Source organism: Chelonia mydas, chromosome 13 (genome assembly GCF_015237465.2).
Source record: "Chelonia mydas isolate rCheMyd1 chromosome 13, rCheMyd1.pri.v2, whole genome shotgun sequence".
NCBI lineage: Eukaryota > Metazoa > Chordata > Testudines > Cheloniidae > Chelonia > Chelonia mydas.
The window spans coordinates 34924589-34944986 of NC_051253.2; the positions used below are offsets into that span (position 1 = coordinate 34924589).

Genomic DNA, 20398 nt, shown 5'->3' on the forward strand with positions numbered 1-20398 from the left:
TGCCCCTCACTCCCGACCTGCAGGCTCCTGCTAGCCCAGCCCTGCCCCCCCCCCCCCAAACTCTGCTGGTACACCCCTCAGTCCTGACCTGCAGCCCATGCTAGCCCAGCCCGTGGTAGCTAGGAAGGCAGGCTGAGTACCCCAACTCATTGCCCCAGTGGCAGGTTTCAGGCTGAGTGGGGCCCGCTGTGGTGCTGGGGCCAGGCCCAGAAGCTGCTCCCTGCCCAGCCCCCAGGGTTCAGGAAAGGAATCCCAGTTACAAAAGCCGAAGTCTTTATTGTGTGTTAGGGCCGAGTTCCAGCCAGCGGGAGCCTCCAGCCACGGACGCCCTGCTCTGCGCAGGCCGGGCGCAGCAGCCGCTTTGGGGCCCATCCTCTGCGTGGGAGGGAAGGGGTTAATCGCGCCAGGTGACCTCCACTTCATCTGTTCGGTACCTGTGGGGAGAAGAGTGTGTCAGGGGGCTGCCCCACTGCTGCGGCCTCCCCCCCCCCACTCCCCCCTTCTCTACCTCTGTGTGATCCATGAATCCTCTAGCTGCGTCACCTGCCCTGTGCGGAACATCTCCCAGCCGGCCTGCGCAATCATGGCCCCATTGTCAATGCAGAACCTGGGGATGGGGGTGGGGGAGGGAGATGAGACCTCCTGCAGGCAGTGGGGCGTGGGGGCTAGTGGTTAGAGCAGGGGGCTGGGAGCCAGGACCCCTGGGTTCTATCCCCAACTCTGGGAGGGGAGTAGGGTCTAGTGCAGACCTGCACAACATGCGGCCCGTGTGGGCTCACTGTGCAGCTCATGGGGGGTGAGCAGGGGCAGCGAGTTATATCCTCTAGCGGTGCCTGGGCTCCAGGAATATTCAGGGCTGGGAGCCCTGCTCCACCAATGTTTGGAGCTGGGTCTCTCCCCCGGCCCTGTCTGGAGCGTCCCAGGCCTCCGCCTGCCCTCGGAGCACCCCTGCCCGAATGAAAGCAGCACGGCTCTCCCTTGCCTCCGTTGCTGGCCACTACAGCACAGCACAAGAGCAAGGCCAGCAGGAGGCTGAGGCAGCTGCTGCTGCTGCTACCGCACCTCAGGAGGGGGAGAGCGAGGGGGCACATATGCTTGGCAGCCCTCCCCTCCCCCAGCTCCAGACCCCGAGGGGGCTTCCGGCAGCAGGAGACATCTGGAGTGGATCCGTGACTCACCTGAGCAGCTGCTGGGGCTTCGGTGAGTGTCTGACCCTGTGATCCGCCCCCCCCAGCCACCACTCCTGCCCAACACTGGGGAAGGGGTAGCCTCATCCCCCACCCCCAGTGAGGCTACGGTGAGAGGCAGCAGGGGAGGAAGGAAGCCACATGTGATGGCAGTCCCCCCCTCCCGCCCCCAGCACCCACCACCCCCTCTCCAGCCCCCAAACTCCCTTCCAGAGCCTGCACCCCCACCTCTTCCCACACACCCTCCCCTGCCCCTAAACTCCCTCCCAGAGCCTGCATCCCTCCACCCATCCTGCACCCCACCCTGTGCCCCAGCCCGGAGCCTGCACCCAGCACCCAAACTCCATCCCAGAGCCTGCACCCCAGACTCCATCCCAGAGCCCAACCTCTCAACCGTCCTACACCGTAATCCCCTGCCCCAACCCAGGCCCTGCACCCCAGACCTCCTCCCCCTACCCAAATTCCATGATTCATTAAAAAAAATTAAAACACTTTATTAAGCATTTTTCAATTAAATCAAACAATTTTTTAAATTATCACCCTCTCTTCCTTTTCGGCCCACAGCTGTTTCAGCAGGGCGGCGCTGGGGGGTTCGGCCCTCAGCTGTTTTCTTTGGAGTAATATGGCCCTTGCCGCTTTACAAGTTGTGCAGGCCTGGTCTAGGTGTTAGAGACGGGAGGAGGGGGGTTGAGAGCCAGGACTCCTGGGTTCTCTCCTGACTCCGAAGTAGGGGTGCCAATGCCCTAAAGCACCATAGTCCAGAATCCTCATGGGGAATCTCAGAGCTCCTGTCTAAGGGGATAATTCCACCTCTCCCACCAAGCTAAGGCAGGCTGAGGGGTTGCTGGGACCCTAGCTCTGCAGGGCAAGCTGACGGGCGGGGCAGTCAGTACCTCTCATCTGTAGCAAACAGCTTGGCTCCCCTCTCTGCACACATGATCTGCATCATCTCCTGCAGCCGCATGTTACCTGAGAAAGAGGACAAGGTTAGAGCTGGGGGGGAGGCAGAGGCTGGGGGAGACACTGGGGGAGGGGGCAGGATTAGAGCTGGGAGGGCACACGCTGGGGTGGGGTGGGTGACACCTGGGGAGGGGGCAGGTTTCAAGCTGAGACTCCAGTCTCAGGTCATAAGTGACATAAGCTGCGATGGCCTCAGTTGAGCCTGGGGCACCAGCCCCAGGCTGCGCCTGCCAGGACTGTGGGGGAGAGCCCAGAAACCCCCTGCCCTAGGGCAGCGAACCCAGTGGGGGTTGGGGGGGAGGCTGGGCGCACTAGGATGGAGGCAGGGGGCAAGTGGGGGGCTAGGTATGGGGACAGGGGGAAGTCAGGGTTCCCATGCAGTGATCCTTTCCGCACCCCCCACGGTCCTGGCACGTACAGCCGACACCGCCCACGACGAGGGCCTCCTGTGAGCCGCAGTGCGCCATGGCCCGCTCCGTGATCTCCACCAGCATCGCGAAGAGTGTCTCCTGGGGGGAGAGGGGGGGCGGCGCAGCCCCCCTGCCTCAGTGCTGCTCGCTCCCGACCCGCAGCCCCCCTGCCTCAGTGCTGCTCGCTCCCGACCCGCAGCCCGGCCCCACAACTCCCATAGTGCTCCTCACTCCAGATTCTCAGCCCCCTTCCCCAGCTCCCATGGTGCTTCTCACTCCCAACCCATAGTCCCCACCTTCTGATATCCAGGAATGGTGCTCGTAACTCTCAACCTGCAGCCCCTGCTCTCCCGGCCCTGAGCTGGGCTGTTCCTCACCTGGAGAGAGAAGCAGAGATCCTCTGGGGTGCATTCTCCTGATGCCAGCATCTTGTGAGCCACCTCCTACAGGGCAGAGAGAGGGTTCAGGGTTCCTGGGATCCCTTCCAGCTCAGGGAGGGGAGTGGTGGCTAGAGCAAGGGCTGGGAGCCAGGACTCCTGGGTTCCTCACCTCTATGTGGGACAGGATCCCTGAGAAGGACACATCCATTCCCTTCACTGTGTAGGGCAGCTCCACCAACTTTTGTCCCCTGGGGGGGGGGAGGGGAGGGGAAAGACTTTGTTAGACCCTCCCAGAGCCAGGGATATCACCCCGGAGACCTGACTCCCAGCCCCCTCCCACTGCTCTAACTAGTAGATCCCACTGCCCTCAGAGCCAGGGATATAACCCCGGAGTCCTGCCTCCCAGCCCCACTCCAATTCCCTGGACCCCACTCCCCTCCCGGAGCTGGTCCTACTCACTTCTTTGCCATCTGTTCGATGTTATAGCCAGGGCTAGGGTCATTGGATATCTAGGAGGAAAAGACAGTAAGGGGGGGGGGGGGTAAGGCTGGATGTGGGGGTACCAGAAGGCCCCATCCCAACCTCTGAGCCCCCCAGACCCTACAGTGACCAACCCCTCCCTCCCCCAGCTTTGGTCCATGGGGGGGGTGGGGCGGGGCGTGTAACTTGAAGACATCAACTCTTTTCGGGCCAAAACCTTTCCTGCAGCGGGGCTCAGGGTAGGGGGGTATTTGGGTGGGATTCTGGTGAAATCAGTCCCCCCCATTTTGAGCTACAGGGAGGGGAACAAAGCCTGGGGCCCCTTTGCCAAAGCTCTGTATAGATTTACTGCTAAATCTCACAATCATTTTCTACTTCACTTGCAAACAAACAAGGAAATTCTCGGCCAAGAACCTCAGTTAGTGCTGAAGATTCCCACAGCCCACTCCTAGCTCTTAAAAGCAGAAAACTGAATGCCAAAAATCTTAGATTAAGGTTAAAATCCATGCAAAGTCTCCAACTAAGTGAGTGCAGATTATTTGACAAAAGTATTTAATTTTATACTAGCCTTAGTTGGAAATGTCTGACTATAAAGTTACCATTAACCTTAGATTTTGGCATTTAATTTCCCCAATTTCAGGGAGAAGGAGAACAAAAGTTATGGTTTTCCTTAAAAAGCGAAGAAATTCCATGCCAGAAAATCTCATCTTCAGTTACTCCTGCCACAGGGAAGAAAAGGATTTTACAAGAAATTGGGTGTGAGGTTTTTAAAAAATGGAAGGATATAGGATGTTTGTGATAGAGATTGATTTCAAGTCCTATTTTCCATGAGAAAAAGCTAAAAATTGTTGGATTTTGTATAGTATTCTTGGATTATAAACAGAATAAAATTGTGAGTTAGTTTGGTTGCTTTTTAAACAAAGAAAATTCTTGTTTGTTTTTAGAAAAAAAGCAAGGAAATTCCACTCCAAAAATCTTAGGTTAAGTTTCAAATCGCACTGAGTATTTTTTGACGAGCATGTGCATAAAACCAACACTAATCTGAAATTTCCTTACATTTAAAAACAACAACTTCACTCTTAAACACACCAGAACTTGGAGTCATGTGACTCTTGAAGCAGCATTTCTCCAAAGTTGCTGTCGCTAAACGTTGCTAGGGAAGGAACCAGGGGGATTGGGGAAGTTTTCTCTCAGGGCTGTCACCTTGTCTTTTTAAAAAGCGAGGAAATTAAATACCAAAAAACTGGTTAATGTTGAAGTGCCACAATCAGGCAACAGAGAAACTCTGGGTGATTCACTTAATGAGAACAGAACCCAGCTGTCCTGGCTCCAAGCCCCCTCTACTCTAATCACCAGACCCTCACTCCCCTCCCAAGCCAGGGACAGAACCCAGGAGTCCTGACTCCCAGCCCTCTGGCACCCCACTGCCCTCTCACCTTCAGCACACGGGCGAAGCGGTCCAGGCAGTTGCCCACGGCGATGTCGATGGTCTCCCCGAAGATGCGATACCGGCGCTCCGAGTATGCGATGACCTGGGTGAGAGGAGCAGAGCGGTGGGATGTGCAGGGCTGCTGGGATCTCCCGGGTGAGGGCCCAGTGTAGCGCTGGGAGGGGAGGGGGAGCGCCAGCCCTACCTGGGTGTTGCCCCCGCTGACATACAGCACAGTGGGGTTCTGGGCACCTGTGATCAGCCGGCCCATCTCAATGTGGCCCACACAGTGATTGACGCCCAGCAGGGGCTTGTTCCAGAGCTGGGCCAATGTCCGGGCCACCACGGCCACAGTCACCAGTGGGGCACCCATGCCGGGGCCTGCAGGGAGAGCACTGGGTCAGCACGGGGCCCTCGGGGAGCCACCCACACACACCCCCACTCACCCTGGGCATCCACCCACACCCCCACTCACCCTGGGCACAGGCCCTGCCCCCTCACCCTGGGAGTAGGCTCCGCCCCCTGCCCCACCCACACTCACCCTTGGTGTAGGCCACACAGTCCACATCTGCAGACTCCAGCCCTGCCTCCTGCAGAGCTTCCTGCAACAGGGCCAGCACACAGCCCTGGTGGTGCCTCGCTGTCTGCCCCGGCAGGAACCCTGCCCAGAGAGACAGCGTCAAGGGGTGGAGCTGTCAGGGACCAAATGGGGGGGGGGCTGGATGGGGGGAATAAAAGGGATCAGATGGAGGGGCCTGGAGAAGAGAACCAGACTCATCCTGGCCCAGAGCAATGGGGAAGGGGGATATGGGGGGTCAGGAAGCCTGGATTCACCCTGGCCTGGAGTGGGGTGTCCGTCACGGGGAGGGGGTTGAATGGGAGGCCAGATTCAGGGAGGAGAGAGAGCCCAGGGGGTAGGTTGGGGGGGGGTCCCGGGGCAGGAGGGTGGATGGTGGGAAGATGGGTAAGGAAAGGGAGGGGTCCCAGCGGGGGTCCCTGAGAGGCTCGGGATGGGGAGGCCCAGGCGGGGTGGGGATAGGGATGGGGATGGAGGGGGAAATGAGTAAGGATGAAGGGGGTCCCAGCAGGGGTCCCGGGGAGGCTCGTGACGGGGAGGCCAGTTGGGGATCCCAGGGCAGGGTAGGGGCGCAGGGGGAATGGGGATCGGGGCGGAGGTTGGGGGGTGGACGGTGAGTGGATAGGTAAGGATGGGGGGGGGTCCCAGCGAGAGTCCCAGAGCGGCTCAGGATTGGGAGGCCCAGGCAGGGTCCTGGGGAGGCGGATGGAGGAAGAAATGAGTAAGGATGGGGGGGTCCCAGCAGAAGTCCTGGGGAGGCCTGGGATGGGGAGGCCCGGGGATCAGGGGAGAGGTTGGGGGTCCTGGGGCGGGGCGGACGGAGGGAGGATGGGTAAAGGACTGGGGGTCCCAGCAGGGGTCCCGGGGAGGCTCGCAACGGGGAGCTCCTGGGGGAGGCCTGGGGTGTGTGTGTGTGTATCGGGGCTGTGGGGCGGACAGAGGGGCGATGGGGATGGGTAAGGATGGGGAGGCCCCGGGGGGGGGTCCCCAGGGCAGGGTAGGACCAGTAAGGATGGGGAGTGTCTCGGGGTGGGGCGCAGGGGGGATAGGGGGCAGACAGAGGGAGGATGGGGAGGCCCGTGGGGGGGTGTCCCGGAGCAGGGTAGGGGCACAGGAGGGATGGGGGGCGGATGGCTAAGGACAGGGAGGCCCAGGGTGTGGGGGTGTGTGTCAGGGCTGGTGGGCGGACGGGGAATGCGTAAGGATGGGGAGGCCCCGGAGGGGCGGGGGGTGTCCCAGGGCAGGGTAGGACCGGTAAGGACAAGGAGGCCCGGGGAGAAGGGGAGGAGTGTCTCGGGGTGGGGCGCAGGAGGGATAGGGGGCAGACAGAGGGAGGATGGGGATGGGTAAGGATGGGGAGGCCTGTGCGGGGGGGAGGTCCCAGAGCAGGGTAGGGGCGCAGGAGGGATGGGGGGCGGATGGGTAAGGAGGCCCGGGCTGTGTGTGTGTGTGTGTGTGTGTGTGTCTATGTGTATGGGGTCTGGGGGGCAGACGGAGGGAAGATGGGGATGGGCAAGGACGGGGGGGCCCGGGGGGGGATGGGCAAGGACGGGGGGGCCCGGGGGGGGGATGGGCAAGGACGGGGGGGCCCGGGGCAGGGCGGGGGGGGGCGCGGGGGAGGGGCAAGGACGGGGGGGGCGCGGGGGAGGGGGGGCCCGGGGCGGGGCGCGGGGGGGGATGAGTAAGGACGGGGGGGCCCGGGGTGGGGGAGGGGCGCGGGAGGGGGGATGAGTAAGGACGGGAGGGCCCGGGGGAGGGGGGGGGGCGGGGCGGGGCGCGGGGGGGGATAGGTAAGGACAGGGGGGCCCGGGGCAGGGGAGGGGCGCGGGGGGAGATGGGTAAGGACAGGGGGTCCCGGGGGAGGGGGGGATGGGCAAGGACGGGGGGGGCCCGGGGCGGGGGAGGGGCGCGGGGGGGATGGGTAAGGACGGGAGGGCCCGGGGGAGGGGGGGATGGGTAAGGACGGGGGGGGCCCCGGCTCACCCTGGCCCGGCGCGGGCACGAAGGTCCGGCGGGGGTTGCTCAGCACCTGCCCGTCCCGCACCAGCCCCGTCCCCACCTTGTTGGCGCTGCCTTCCAGCCCCAGCACCGTCACCGCGGGCATGGCGGGTCCGGCGCGGCGCGTGCAGCCCGGCGTCCTCGCGCTGCTAAGTCACAACGCAGCCCCGCCCGTCTCACCCCACGTGACACCGGAGCGCGATGACCACTCTCCTTCCCGCCCCGCGTGACATCGGAGTTCCTGGCCGCTGCCGCCTCACGTGACACGGGAGTCCCGCCCACTGCCGTCCGCTCCCCACAGTCCGCCGCAGCCCCAGGGCTCCAGCACGTGACCGCGCGGCGCTCTAGCCCCGCCCTTTCCCCGGCACGTGACCGCGCCCGCACGTGTCCCGCTCGGAACCTACGGCGCTTTGTCCTCGGACGGGTTGTGGGGCGCGCGGGGCTCGGAGCGGGTCCTGAGTGGCCGGGAGCCGGACGGTGAGAGAGGGGGCGGGGTTCTTGCGCTGGAGGGCTGCGATTGGCCAGGGAGGTGGGTGTTTATTGGCCGGGGAGGTTGGTTGTTTATTGTGACAGGAGCTCTGTGATTGTCCCTGTAGCGGGTGGGTGTTTGGTGTGGAAGAAGGGCTGCTATTGGCCAGAGAACAGGGAGTTTATTGTACGAGGAGCTCTGTGATTGGCCCGGGAGCGGGTGGGTGTGTATCATGCTAGGAGGGCTATGATTGGCCAGGGGGGTGGGTGTTAATTGGCAGGGGAGATGGGTGTTTATTGTGCAAGGAGGACTGCGATTGGGATTGGCCGGGGAGCAGGGGGTTTATTGTGTAAGGAGCTCTGTAATTGGCCAGGGATTGGGGAGACTATAACGCAAGAAGGTTTGTGATTGGCTGGGGAGCAGGAATGGGCTTTTGGCCTGTCCTCCCTGGTTCTCTGGACTGCTGGGTCCATGGCCTGTGCCCCTGGTGCTGATTGACTTGTGCCCATCCCTCTCCCCCCCACAGGCTGCCCTCAGGATCCTGCGGCTCGCAGCTTGGCAGTGTCGGCTCCTCAGCACAGGGCCCAGCTGGTGGAGTGAGATGCCCAAACGGGGGAAGAAGGCAGAGGATGTGGACAGCACGGACGAGTTCAAGGCCACAGGTAACCGTGGCCTGCTCCCTGTGGCACCGCGACCCCTCCCTGCTCCCTGGTGCCCGCTTGTGCTCCCCACTGCACTCCTCGCGGCACAGTGCACCCTTCTGAGCCCCGCTCCAGTCCGAGCGGAATGGCACTCCCCCATCATTCCTTGTATATCATGCTAGGAGGGCTGGATGGACCTTTGGTCTGACCCACTAGGGCCATTCTTACATCCTTATGTTCTTGGCACCCCCCCGGCTGCTCAGCACCACGTCCCAGCTTTCCTTCTCTCTTCTGCTCCCCAGAGCCTGGGGCAAAGAAGAGCAAGAAGGGGGCAGCGAAGGGCCCCAAGGAGAAGGTGGCGGAGGGCCCCATCCTGTACCAGGATCCGCCCGACAAGCTCACCTCCCCCGGTGGGCAGAAGTACACCCTGAAGGTCACATCGTGGAACGTGGATGGGCTGCGGGCCTGGGTCAAGAAGAAGGGCCTGGAGGTAGGAGCAGCTCTCTCAGGGCGCTGAGCTCTGCCAGTCCTCGCTGGGCTAGGCAGCTCCTCCCCAGTTTGGACCACCCATGTTGGGGTCCTGGTCTACACCTGGTAGTAACAGGGTGCCAGGGGCTAAGGCCACCCCTGCCCCTGCAGCAGAGCTGTCCCTAGACATTTTGGTGCCCTACGCAGCCCCCAGCCACGGGGGGAGGGGCTGGCCCCAGGCCTCCGCGGGGGGGAAGGAGCAGGCTTGGGTGGCAGGGGGGAAACCGCCCCCCAGCATGAGCCGGCGGAGTGGGTTGCGGACGGGTCGCTCCACTTCCTGCCGCCCGGTGAGTGCAGGGAAGGCCCGACCCCGCACTCCAGGGGCGGCGGGAAGTGGAGTGACCCAGCCCCAGCCCGCTCCGCTCTGCTCCCCTGGTTCCTAGCCTTGGGGACTTGAGGGGGCAGGGGGGAACTGCCCCCCAGAACACACCAGCGATGCAGAGCGAGCTGTGGCCGGGTCGCTCCACTTCCTGCTACCCCCTGAATGCAGGGCGTACCTGACCCCTGCTGCAGTCCCCCGGGATGTTGCTCAGGGGAAGGGGTGGAGTGGGGGTGGTGCTGGTGCAGAGCAGGGGCGGAGGCCATGGGGAAGAGGCAGAGCAGGGGCAGCTTTCCTGGCTGGCACGGGCTGCCACTGGAGCAGCACACAGCTGCGTGAGGCACCAGGAAATTTGCATATGGGTAAGGACGGCCCTGCCCTGCAGAGGCTGCAGTGTGGCCTTGTGATTACAGCTAGAGATCTTACAGCAGAGGAGGCTGGGAGCCAGGACTCCTGGGTTCTATCCCAGCTAGGGAGGGGAGTGGAGTGGGATCTAGTGCGTTAGAGCAGTGGGGCTGGGAGCCAGGACTTCTGGGTTCTCTCCCTGGCTCTGCTATTGACCTGCTGGGTGACCTTGGGCTAGTCCCTTCCCCTCCCCATGCCTGTTTCCCCACCTATGCAGTGGGGATAAGGATCCTGACCTCCTTTGGAAGGGGCTTTGAGCTCTGCTGAGAAGTGCTCTAGCCGAGTTAGGGATTGGGATTTTTTCCCTGCAGAAAAAATCTTCCAGGTTGCGGGGGATTTCGCAGTGTATTTCATGGGTCAGATTTTCCACCTGGAGTTTGGATTCCCACATTCACTACTTCAGGATTTTTTTGCAAATCTAGAAATTTTGGATTTTTAGATTTATTCCATTTTCCTCTCCTGCTTTGTGCCTCCAAGTAGAGCGCAGTGAACAACGGCTGGGCTGTGGGAACGTTGGCTTGTGTTGGAAAAGTCACCTAATGCCAGAGAGGCACAGCTTCTTAGTGGACCTTCCCGGTCTGCTGCCCCGGACTCCTAGGTCCCTTGGGCACTCACTAACTCTTCTCCAAATTAGAGACTCTTGGAGACATCCTAGAATAGGGGAAAAACAGGCAATTTGAATCCTAGGCATCCTGCCTCTGTTACATTTCCTGGCTGGTAAATGGGGATTGGAGCATGGGGGTGTCCTAAATTTCCAAACATGTTTGCTTTTCCTAACCCAGAATGAAATTTTAACTCAAAATTGACATTTGTCATCCCCCAAATCCTGCTGGACAGGGGGAAAATGATGCGGCTGTAAAAAACTGAAGCAGTTAACTTGGGTTCATAAATGGCTGATTCCCTCGAGCCTAGTCCACAGCTGGATTTGTACCCAGTTTGGTTCCAGTGGGATCGTTCAAATGGGTCTGAAGTCTGAAAAAGATTTGGGGGTTGGGAAGAGGGTGGATAAGCAGCTGGGTAGGAGCTCGTAGGGCATTGCTGGGGCCCGCTGGAGTCATACGACTCCGGAATGAAGAAACAGGCAAATCTGGAGTAGGTGCAGAGAGGTTATTTTACTTCTGGGAATTGAAGCTAGACAGATGCAGCCTGGAAATAAGGGGTACATTTTTGTATAAATAAGGGGTACAATAATGAAGGTGACTAATTGGAACAATGTGCCAAGGGTTGTGGTGGATTCTCCATCCCTGGCAATTTTGAACAGCTCTGCGCTAGGAATTGTTGCGGGGCGGTTCGCCAGCCTGTGCTATCCAAGCAGTCGGACAAAATGATCCCACTGGAGCCTTGGATCTGTGACTGTCCGTAGTGTGGAAGCGGTTTTACTGGCCTGAAAGTGCTGTTGCTGGTCCGGCTGGTCCCCAGCAACCAGCACCGGAAATCCACGGCCAGGGGCAGGGAGGACACAGGTGCTCCGAGGGAGGGGATGAGCCGGAGGGAAGTGGGGTGGAGTTGGGGGGCAGGAAACCTGGGTTCTCTTCCTCATCCTATGAGGTTCCCAGAGAAAGGCTCCCAGCCCCGCTGACCCCGCTTTCCCCCTGCAGTGGGTGCGTGAGGAGGACCCCGACGTACTGTGCCTGCAGGAGACCAAGTGTGCAGAGAAGCTGCTGCCCCCCGAGATGCGGGAGATGCCCGAGTATCCCCACAAGTACTGGGCCTGCGCCGGCACCAAGGAGGGCTACAGCGGGGTGGCTCTGCTCTGCAAAAGAGAACCGCTCAGCATCACCTACGGCATTGGTAGGGACCTGCCCCACCCCCCAGCCTCTGCCTGCTGAGCCCATGCTCCCTGCTCACCATACCCCCTACCAACCTCTGCCTGCAGACCCCTCTTTGCCCACTGCCAGGCCCTCTGCCTGCCAATCCCTCTCTGTGCCACCTACAGCCTCGGACAGGCCCTCTGGCCTTTCCCCTTGTCCCTTTCCTTTGCCATGCCCCCTATGCCCAGGGCCTCTCCCCTTTGGCCTCTGACGCAAGCCCCTTGTCTCCCGGCAGGCGAGGAGGAGCACGACCAGGAGGGCCGTGTGATCACGGCCGAGTTCCCCTCGCACTTCCTGGTGACGGCCTACGTGCCCAACGCGGGCCGGGGGCTGGTGAGGCTGGAGTACCGCCAGCGCTGGGATGCCGCCTTCCGGGCTTATCTGCAGGGGCTGGATGCTCGCAAGCCCCTGGTGCTCTGCGGGGATCTAAACGTGGCCCACGCCGAGATCGACCTGAAGAACCCCAAGGGCAACAAGAAGTCGGCAGGCTTCACGCCCGAGGAGCGCCAGGGCTTTGGGGAGCTGCTGGCAGCTGGCTTCACTGACACCTTCCGCCACCTCTATCCTGACACGCCCCACGCCTACACCTTCTGGACCTACATGATGAATGCCCGTGCCAAGAACGTGGGCTGGCGCCTCGACTACTTCCTGGTCTCAATGCGCCTGCTGGGGGCGCTGTGCGACAGCAAGATCCGCTCCCAGGCCATGGGCAGTGACCACTGCCCCGTCACCCTCTACATGGCCCTGTGAGCAGCCTGATATGGTCCCAACACCCCTGTATGGTCCTGGGAGCAGGGCGGGAGGGGGGTGGACCATACAGCCTGCTATGGCTCTGACACCCCTGTATGGCCCTATGACGGGGGGGTTGGGGCCATACAGCTAGGTATGGGCTCAACACCCCCTCTATAGCTGTGGGAGTGGGCCCATACACCTCTCTATGGCCCTGCGTGAGGTGGGGGATCCATATGGCCGTATGTGGCCCTGCACCCTCTCTCTCTCTCTAGTCCTGTGAGCAGGGTGGCCCGTACACTTCTATGACTTTGTGAGCAAGAAGGGATTGGACTCACATGCCCCTATACGTCCCTGTGAGGCCGGGTGGAGTAGAGGGAAAGCCCCCACCCCCAAGATCAGGGGTGACTTCCCCCCAAAATGAGACCTGATTCAACCCCCCAACTTGTGGGCCCTGGTGCAGTAAATCCCAGAATATCAGCAGATCCCTCCCCATCTGAAAGACCATGAGCCTCCCAAATTCAGCCCTGAACCCCCAAACTAACCCAGTGACCCCCAGTCTGAGGCCAGGAGGCCCCTGAACTTGGAGGGCCACCCAAGCAGCCCCCCTTATACCAACCTCCCCCCATCCTAGCCTCCAGAGAATTCCTCACCCCAGGAACTGTTTTTTACCTGTAGAACTAAGCTGCTGCCTTGCCTTTAAACCAGCCCGCCATTCTTTGCGGGGGGGCACGGAGCTGTGAGGAGCATTGATTAAAGGCTTTGAAAGGAGATGCTGTGTTTCATCTCGCCCTGGGGGGGAGTGAGGCAGAGCTGGGAGACAGTCACCCTCATGCTGCCCACTGGCCTTTCTAGCTGGGGTCCCACAGAAGGCAGCTGCGAGTGAAGGGGGGCTTTGTGGGGAAGCAGAGTTGGACTGAAGGCCCTGCCTGGGACATCACAGCCTAGAACGGAGGGATCCCTGCAGACACTCAGCTTCCAGTTACAGAAATAATGGCTGGGTAAGAGGGAGCTGCTCTGAGTGTGACTGATGCTGCCTGGGTCTGCCGACAGCGTGAGCCCATTGCTGGGTAATGGGGGGAGCAACCACGAGCATGACTGACATTACCTGGTTGTGCCGAGAGCCTGAACCTATTGATGGGAGAGGGGGAACTGTTCCATGCATCTCAGTGGGGTGTTCCATCCCAGCCCCACTGCTCTGGGGGAACCAACTCCACGCCTGAAGGAGAGGTTTGGTGAGTAGAGCCCTCCTGCTCCTGGGGAGGGAGGAAGGCATGGACAGGGGGTGCCTTAATCCACCTGCAGCCGGTTCAGCCACACATGGGCTGAGGAGGAGTTGGGGTCCTACAGAGGGACACCCTCAGGGGGCCCCCCACGTCTCCAGCAAAGGGGTGGATCCAGCTCTGGTCTGGTGGAGACACCAGCCTGTCTACAGGACGCTTCTCTCCCAGGACTCTTGCTGTACACCCTGCCCCTCCCACCCCCATGAGCTGGAAGAGATCCCAGGAGTCCTGGCTCCCAGGCCCCTGCTGTAACTACTAGACCCCACTCCCCTCCCAGAAATCCCCATCCAAGCCAGGAGCAGAAGGCTCTAGGGGTTGCCAGCACTCAGGGGACTGAGCTCCAATCAGCCCCCTAGCTGGAAACCTCAGATACCTTCAACCACTGCCAACCTAGGGGGCGCTAGCCCCATGGCAGGAGACTGGCTGGCTCGGGGTGGGGAATGGGACACGGGGCCTTTCCCTTCTAGGGGGCGCCGGCCACGATCCAGCCCTGTTGCAGGGCAGTGGCTGGCTCAAGGGCAGGGAACGGGACACAGGGCCTTTCCCCTCTAGGGGGTACCAGCTCAGATCAGGCCCCACAGTGCGGGCTGGCTGGCTCAGAAGTATGGGGCCCCCCCGCTCCAACCACAGTGGCTGTCCCTGGCTGTTGTTGCCCCTGTGGTGTAATGAGTTGGTGGGCTCTCAAGCTGGCAATGGGACCCCCAGACCTAGCCCTCTTCCCCCCCCCAGGGTCACCATGGGGCAGAGCGATGGAGCCAGGCAGGCAGGTGCCGTACGGAATCTCTTTATTTACACTGTGAGGGCATCCATCAGTTGGGCCAGCCCTCCCCCAGGACAGACACACCGAGTTAAAGTAGCACTGCACGGGGTGGGGGGCAGAGGGGAAATGGGGGAAGAAGCCCGGGGCTGGATTTAAATAGCTATGTACAGGGGAGTGGTCAGTATGTACAAGCCAAAGCAGCAGGGAGCCCTGGGAAAGGGGGTGAACCCTATTTCCCAGCCCCCCAAAGATCCCTGAAGAACCGAGGCCGGAGACGTTCTGTTCTCCCTCCCCGAGTGGGAGGCCAGCACCAGGCACCCCTCATCACCAACCCTCCAGGCAGATCACCCCCCGTCCTTTCCACCCCACTGCCCCATCCCACTGGGGTCCCCAACCCCACACCAGGGGAGGCAGGGCCCAGCCAAGGGAGCTGGTGCAGGGCCGTGTGGGGAAGGGAGGAGTTAGGGGGCGGGAGAGGGGGTTGAGTTAGGATCACACCCCCCACGTGCGGCAATAGGGGCAGCACTCTGCTCCCCAGGCTGCAGCGATCAGCCCAGTCGGAGCAGGGGCTGGATGGGAAGGGGTGGCCCTGTGGGGGAGCTCAGAGGCATGCTGGGAAGGCTCAGGGCCCCCATGCGACAGGGGCATTACCCATTGGCTCCCCTGCAGGAATGTGCAAAGAACCAGAGCAGCCGGGGTGGGGGGGGGGGGGGGGGGGTGAGAGAGCAAACCCAGAGCAGCTTCCCCCTGGGCATCGGGGTGGGGGTGGGGGGGGGGGGAGAGATCAGGGCAGGGGCTGCTCCCCTCCAGCTCTCCCACCCAAATAAAGGTTAGCTTTGGTCCCTAAACAGAGCCAGGGCACAGGCCTTTCCCTTCTAGGGGGTACCGGCTCCCATCTGGCCCCAGGGCAGGGACTGGCTGGTTCAGGGAGGAAGGGAATGGGACATGGGGTCTGTTCCCTCAAGAGAGCACCAGCTCTGATGTGACCCCAGGGCAGAGGACTGGCTGGCTTGGGGGGCAGGCCTGACAGAGCACAGATCAGTGGGGTGAACAGTGGCCTAAGAGATGAACCCACCATGAAGCAGCAGCAAGCTGAATCCTACTCATCACCCCTGTCCCCTGGTGTCAGCTCCCGTCCCCAATAGGTCCCATCCCCCCCAGAATGTACTCAATGCCCCCACAGCTGGGGGGCCCCCCTCCCGCCCCACTTCCCTGCAGGCCAAGGGGGTGCTGGGCGTGGCAGTGTCCCCATCAGGATGGATATGGGACCCCCAGTGACTTGGCAGCTATGGGGGCTTCCTTCTTCCCTCTGGCCACCTCATCGTGGGCAGAGAGTCGCTGCTCCGTTACCCAGGGTGTCGGGGCTGGTAAGTGCCAGCTCCACCATCCAGTGTCCCTTGGGTGCGTGGGGTCTCAAGGGTGGAAAGTCCCGTCTCCGTCATCCAGTGTCCCTTGGGTGTGTGAGGTCTCTGGGGTAATGGGTCCCAGCTCTGTCGCCCAGCGTCCGTCGGGTGGGGGTGGTGGGTCCCAGCTCCGTTGCCCAGCGTCCCTCGGGTGTGTGAAGTCTCCTGGGTGGTGGGTCCCAGCTCCATCGCTCAGTGTCCCTTGGGGGCGAAAGGGGGTCCCATCTCTGTTGCCCAGTGTCTCTTGGCTGGGGGGCGGGTGTCAGGTCCCATCTCTGTCACTCAGCGTCCCTTTGCTGGGTAGGTCCCAGCTGAGCCACTGTAATCCAGCTCCCTCTCGGGTTGGTCCAGACAGAGCTACCATAGTCCAACTGCCCTCTTGGGCTGGTGGGGCCCCTTGCCCTTGATACCACTGCAGCTGCCTCCATTGGTCACATCCTGTGGGGGTCTCCTGCTTAGGTGGGATGGGAGGGAAGCAGGACCAAGGCGAGGGGCACAGGAGCGGACCAGGGGGCTGGGCAGAAGCTGGCTGAGATGGGCGGGGCTCCCCACAGCAGGGGCTGGGGGCGGCTCAGGAGAAGTTCTGGACGGGGTGGCTGACTCGCATGCAGGCCCAGTACATGGCCCGGCCCAGACACAGCACAGCCAGGAGAATGACCAGCGCCCAGGAGGCGTAGATCCCACCGTACCGCCGGGCGTGCTTCCACGTGCCGAACTGCGCAGAGAGAGACAGCAGTGTCAGGACACCTGGGTTCCAGCCCGGCTCTGCGCGGGGAGGGGGGTCTAATGGTTGAGGGGGCAGGGGGGTTGGGATCAGGACTCCTGGGTTCTATGTCCAAAAGACCCTTCCCCACTCAATGCCCCCTTTCTCCCAGGGCAGCACGGCGACTTAGACCGTCCTAAGGCTCTGTCAGCACGGCCTGCTCCCCTGCCCTGGTCACACACTCACCGCTAGGCCTGTGGCAGCTACCGCCACTAGGACACCTAGGAGGAGGCAGCAGATGCATCTCTTCCGGGGGTACCTGCGCCCGATGGAGGAGCTGCGGGGGAGAGAGTCAGAATCAGACATGGACACCCAGGAGTCCTGGTCCCCTGCCCCCAGCCACCCTATTTCCCTCCCAGAGCCAGGGAGAGAACCCAGGAGTCCTGGCCCCCAGCCCCACTCGACCCCATACCCCTCCCCAGAGCCGGGGAGAGAACCCAGAAGGCCTGCCTCTGAGCTCAACCACTCCCCATGCCCTTAGACCCCACACTTCGGCCTCGCTTTCACAGCCCCTTCCACCCCTCAGCCTCCCCAGCCCACATGGGCCCAGCCCCACCCCCAGGACCAGGTCTCTCTCTGTCCTGTAGCTGTGGCCCGGGGCAATGGGTCTCGGGGCAAGAAACTTACACTTTGCGGCAGTGCGGGCAGCGGGCTAAGGTGCGGTCTGTGAACTCTGTCCACTGGAAGAATGAGAACCAGAAAGAAACATACATGAGACACCCAGCCTCCTGCTCTACCCCCTATACCCCATGCCCCTCCCACAGCCAGAACTCAGGAAGACACAATGCCTCTCCCACAGCCAGAACCCAGGAATCCTGGCTCCCAGCCTCCTACTTTACCCACTAGACCCAACGCCCCTCCTACAGCCACGGTTAGAACCCAGGAGCCCTGTCTCCCAGCCTCACCGTCTCCTGCTCTAACCACTATACCCCACTCCCCTCCCAGAGCTGGAATAGAGTCCAGGAGTCCTGGCTCCCAGCCTTCCCTACTCTACCCAACAGACCCAACGCCCCTCCCACAGCCAGAACCCAGGAGTCCTGGTTCCCAGCCCCCGTGCTGAACCCACTACACCCGCACCCCTCCCAGAGCCAGGGACAGAACCCAGGAGTCCTGGCTGCCCCTGCTTACCAGGAAAGTATTCTTGCAGTGTCCACAGATGACCCGCACTCCCACAGGCTGGGGCTCAGGGCTCAGAGGCCCCGGGTGCACCGGACCCAGGTTAATGATCCTTTTGCTGCAGCAGGCGAGAGAAAGCAACAGGGATGAAACCGGAGCCCTGCCCTGTCCTGGGTACCAAGCCAGGCTGTGACCTAGGGATTGCTGGTGCCAACAGGTAGGGGGCACAGGATGTGGCCAGGAGGTTACAGGGATCCCCGGGGTCAGATAGCTGCACACTAATTCACCACGTGAGACATTTGCATGGCTGAGAGCGAGAGGATTGTGTCTACACTGGAAGTTGCGTTCCTGAAGTTAAGGCCAGTTGGGCACAGACAGGTTTCCTCCCACTCAGGTACCCCGGGAAGCATCACCCAGGCCCAACGTGCCCTCAGTGCCGCCCCTCCCCGCTGCCCAGCACGGCTTGGGAACCCCCCCCATGGCTCACCAGTAGGGCCGGGGACAGGCAATGCGCTGGGATGTCACCTTGCAGATCAGCAGGCAGTTGCAGGGACATCTCACGTACTTCTTCCCCGGGGGGGCGTTCTTGATCGGCTGCAGCAGAAACAGAGAGGAGGCATGAGCCTTGGGGGTGCTGGAGGCTAGGACTTCTGGGTTCCACCCCTGGCTCTGGAGGGGGCACAGCAATCTCAGGCCTTTTGCTCCACTTCCCCTGGTCCAAGCCTCGGGGTCTCCCAGCTCCAGCCAGATCCCAAGGGAGTCTTCAGAGCTGAGAATTGCCATTCCAGCTCTACGGAGAGACCATCCCCTGACGCCTCGTGCCAGGGGCCGACAGACAACCCCCAAATCCCTCCCATTCCTGGGGGGCCCCTCAGGGACCCCAGCCGGGCTCACTGGAGAGACAGAGACAGGCATATGGTGGGGGAAGAGGGTAGTGGGACCTCATGGGGAGGTGAATGGGAGATCCAGCCCCCCACAGGAAGACCTGTGAAATCAGTGTGGCCCAGCTCACCGTGGCCTCGTTGCAGACGCTGCACTTCACCACATGCTGGTGCATCTTGCCCTCCACGTTGATGAGGCTCTGGCAGACGCGGCAGGTGATCATGGGGGTGCTGCCACTGTCAGGGCTGGCCATGGGTGAGTAGGGCGGGGGGTCTTCGCCATGCAGCACGGCTGGGTGCCCGTCCAGGAATGGTGGGAAGCCTGGGTGAGGGAACCACAGGCTACAGCCACCTGCAAGTCAGCCTGCCCTAGGCTCCTTAGCCCCACCCACCTCCCAAAGCTCCTCCCCCAGTCCCACCCTCCAGCCATTAGCTCCACCCAACAAACCACATAGCTCCTCCCAGTTCCCTTAGCCCCGCCCACCAAGACCTCCCTGACAGCTGCAGCCCCCCACCGCCCCATCGATCAAGACCCCTAACCCCTCCCCAGAACTTGTAGCCCCCACAGCCCTGCCCACTCAGCCTTAGCCCCGCCCCCACCGCCCCTCCCCCACGCCCATTAGCCCCGCCCCTGCAAGGCCGTGGGGGCGGGGCCGCTCACCATGGGGCGGGGCCGGCTTCTCTGCGGCGGGACCCCCGTAGGGCGGGAGCGGCGCGGAGGGCACGAGCCCGACAGGCCCGGCCAGGACACCGCCCGCCCCGGGAGTGCCCGGCTCGCCGAGCTCCGCGGGCAGCAACGGGGAGCGTTCGCCGTCCCCCGACATCGCCGCTTCCCGGCTGCCGTAGCGCCAGTCCCCAGCTCCCCGCAGCGATGTCCTGAGTCACGTGAGAGGGAGACGGCCGCCTATTGGCCAAGAGGCAACCGGGTAGCAGTCATGTGACACCAACATCACGTGAGCTCAAGCCGTTCTCTCAATGACTGGCGGCTGCCAATTGCCAGCACGTGACATCAATGCTCCTCACCCATTGGCTGGATTCGTCACCCTTCTCATGTGACTCGAACTGGGCTCCCTGAATGGCTCGACTAACGGCGCCTTCCCCCACGTGATCCCGGGGGCTTCTCTTACTGGCTGGACCTTGGCAATCAGTCCCACATGATGAAAACTCTGATTGGCCAATCGCTCAGCCCGTCGTATCGTCAGCGCTTTCACGCCGCCTGACTGGCTGGAAGCAGCAACTACCCCTAGCACGACCCCTCCGGCCCCCGCCCATTGGCTACCGTCGAACTCGCCCGACCCACCAAGCCCCGCCCTCATTAACTGCTCCGCTCCCGCCTTCCAGGCGCAGTGCGCCTCGTTGGCTGTTTCCCATGTCAGTTGAGCCGGGCCTCACCCCGTTGGCCATACCCACTCCCAGCGAGGGCCCCTCCCACTGCCTGTCAACGACCCTCCTTATAGCCCCGCCCTCCGCAATCTCCAGGCTCCTTGTCGGGGGAAGGGGGAACTCGGCCTATGGGGCGGGACTGAGCACGCCGGGGGCAGGGGCCATCCCTGGCCCCACCCCCGCTGTAAAAGCCCGCCGTTTACTGCCTGGGAAGCATGTGGCCCCGCCCCCGAGCCCCCCGGCGCCCGTGGGATGTGGGGGCGTTCTGCTGGAGATCGGGGGGGTCGCTCCAGCGCTGGGAGAGGGTGAACAATCGGGGGCGGCGGGTGTTACAGTTACATGTATAAGAGAAAGCCCTGAAAATCGGGAGGTCTGGTCACTCCTCGACTCCGGGGGGCTGGGAATAGGGGGGCTGGATTAGGGGGTGTCTCTGGCGCTGGGGGGCTGGGAATAGGGGGGCAGGAAAGGGGTGTGTCTCTGGCGCTG

The 20398-nt window shown here is 62.1% G+C and overlaps 3 protein-coding genes across 9 annotated transcripts; 1 reads left to right on the forward strand and 2 right to left on the reverse strand.

Moving 5' to 3' along the window:
- Window positions 1–256: 256 nt before the first annotated feature.
- On the reverse strand, window positions 257–7646 carry LOC102941904 (O-sialoglycoprotein endopeptidase). 4 transcript variants are annotated; one of them, XM_037915596.2, is made up of 11 exons: window positions 7407–7573; window positions 5388–5507; window positions 5052–5227; window positions 4854–4949; window positions 3397–3446; window positions 3107–3185; window positions 2935–3000; window positions 2566–2656; window positions 2081–2156; window positions 509–607; window positions 257–434 (listed from the first exon to the last, which is right to left on the reverse strand). In XM_037915596.2, exons 1-11 carry the CDS (start codon window positions 7525–7527, stop codon window positions 395–397), a joined length of 1014 nt encoding a protein of 337 aa, XP_037771524.1. In that variant the 5' UTR covers window positions 7528–7573; the 3' UTR covers window positions 257–394. The 4 variants fall into 4 exon arrangements, with proteins under 4 accessions (XP_037771524.1, XP_043382832.1, XP_037771525.1 ...); XM_043526897.1 differs by lacking the exon at window positions 3107–3185 and having other exon boundaries at window positions 2544–2656; window positions 7407–7646; XM_037915597.2 differs by lacking the exons at window positions 3107–3185; window positions 3397–3446.
- A 113-nt stretch (window positions 7647–7759) lies between these two features.
- On the forward strand, window positions 7760–13094 carry APEX1 (apurinic/apyrimidinic endodeoxyribonuclease 1). 3 transcript variants are annotated; one of them, XM_007071984.4, is made up of 5 exons: window positions 7760–7898; window positions 8417–8552; window positions 8834–9021; window positions 11382–11574; window positions 11830–13094. In XM_007071984.4, the coding sequence occupies exons 2-5, from the start codon at window positions 8492–8494 to the stop codon at window positions 12342–12344; spliced, it is 957 nt and encodes a 318-aa protein (XP_007072046.2). In that variant the 5' UTR covers window positions 7760–7898; window positions 8417–8491; the 3' UTR covers window positions 12345–13094. The 3 variants fall into 3 exon arrangements, with proteins under 3 accessions (XP_007072046.2, XP_043382834.1, XP_027689919.2); XM_043526899.1 differs by having other exon boundaries at window positions 7808–7950; XM_027834118.3 differs by lacking the exon at window positions 7760–7898 and adding an exon at window positions 8166–8290.
- Window positions 13095–14374: 1280 nt separating this feature from the next.
- On the reverse strand, window positions 14375–19583 carry PIP4P1 (phosphatidylinositol-4,5-bisphosphate 4-phosphatase 1). Of its 2 annotated transcripts, none has more exons than XM_037915598.2 (7): window positions 19191–19583; window positions 18661–18851; window positions 18136–18242; window positions 17661–17766; window positions 17160–17212; window positions 16719–16809; window positions 14375–16484 (listed from the first exon to the last, which is right to left on the reverse strand). In XM_037915598.2, the coding sequence occupies exons 1-7, from the start codon at window positions 19351–19353 to the stop codon at window positions 16341–16343; spliced, it is 855 nt and encodes a 284-aa protein (XP_037771526.1). In that variant the 5' UTR covers window positions 19354–19583; the 3' UTR covers window positions 14375–16340. The 2 variants fall into 2 exon arrangements, with proteins under 2 accessions (XP_037771526.1, XP_037771527.1); XM_037915599.2 differs by having other exon boundaries at window positions 14375–15970; window positions 19191–19478.
- Between the last annotated feature and the right edge of the window lie 815 nt (window positions 19584–20398).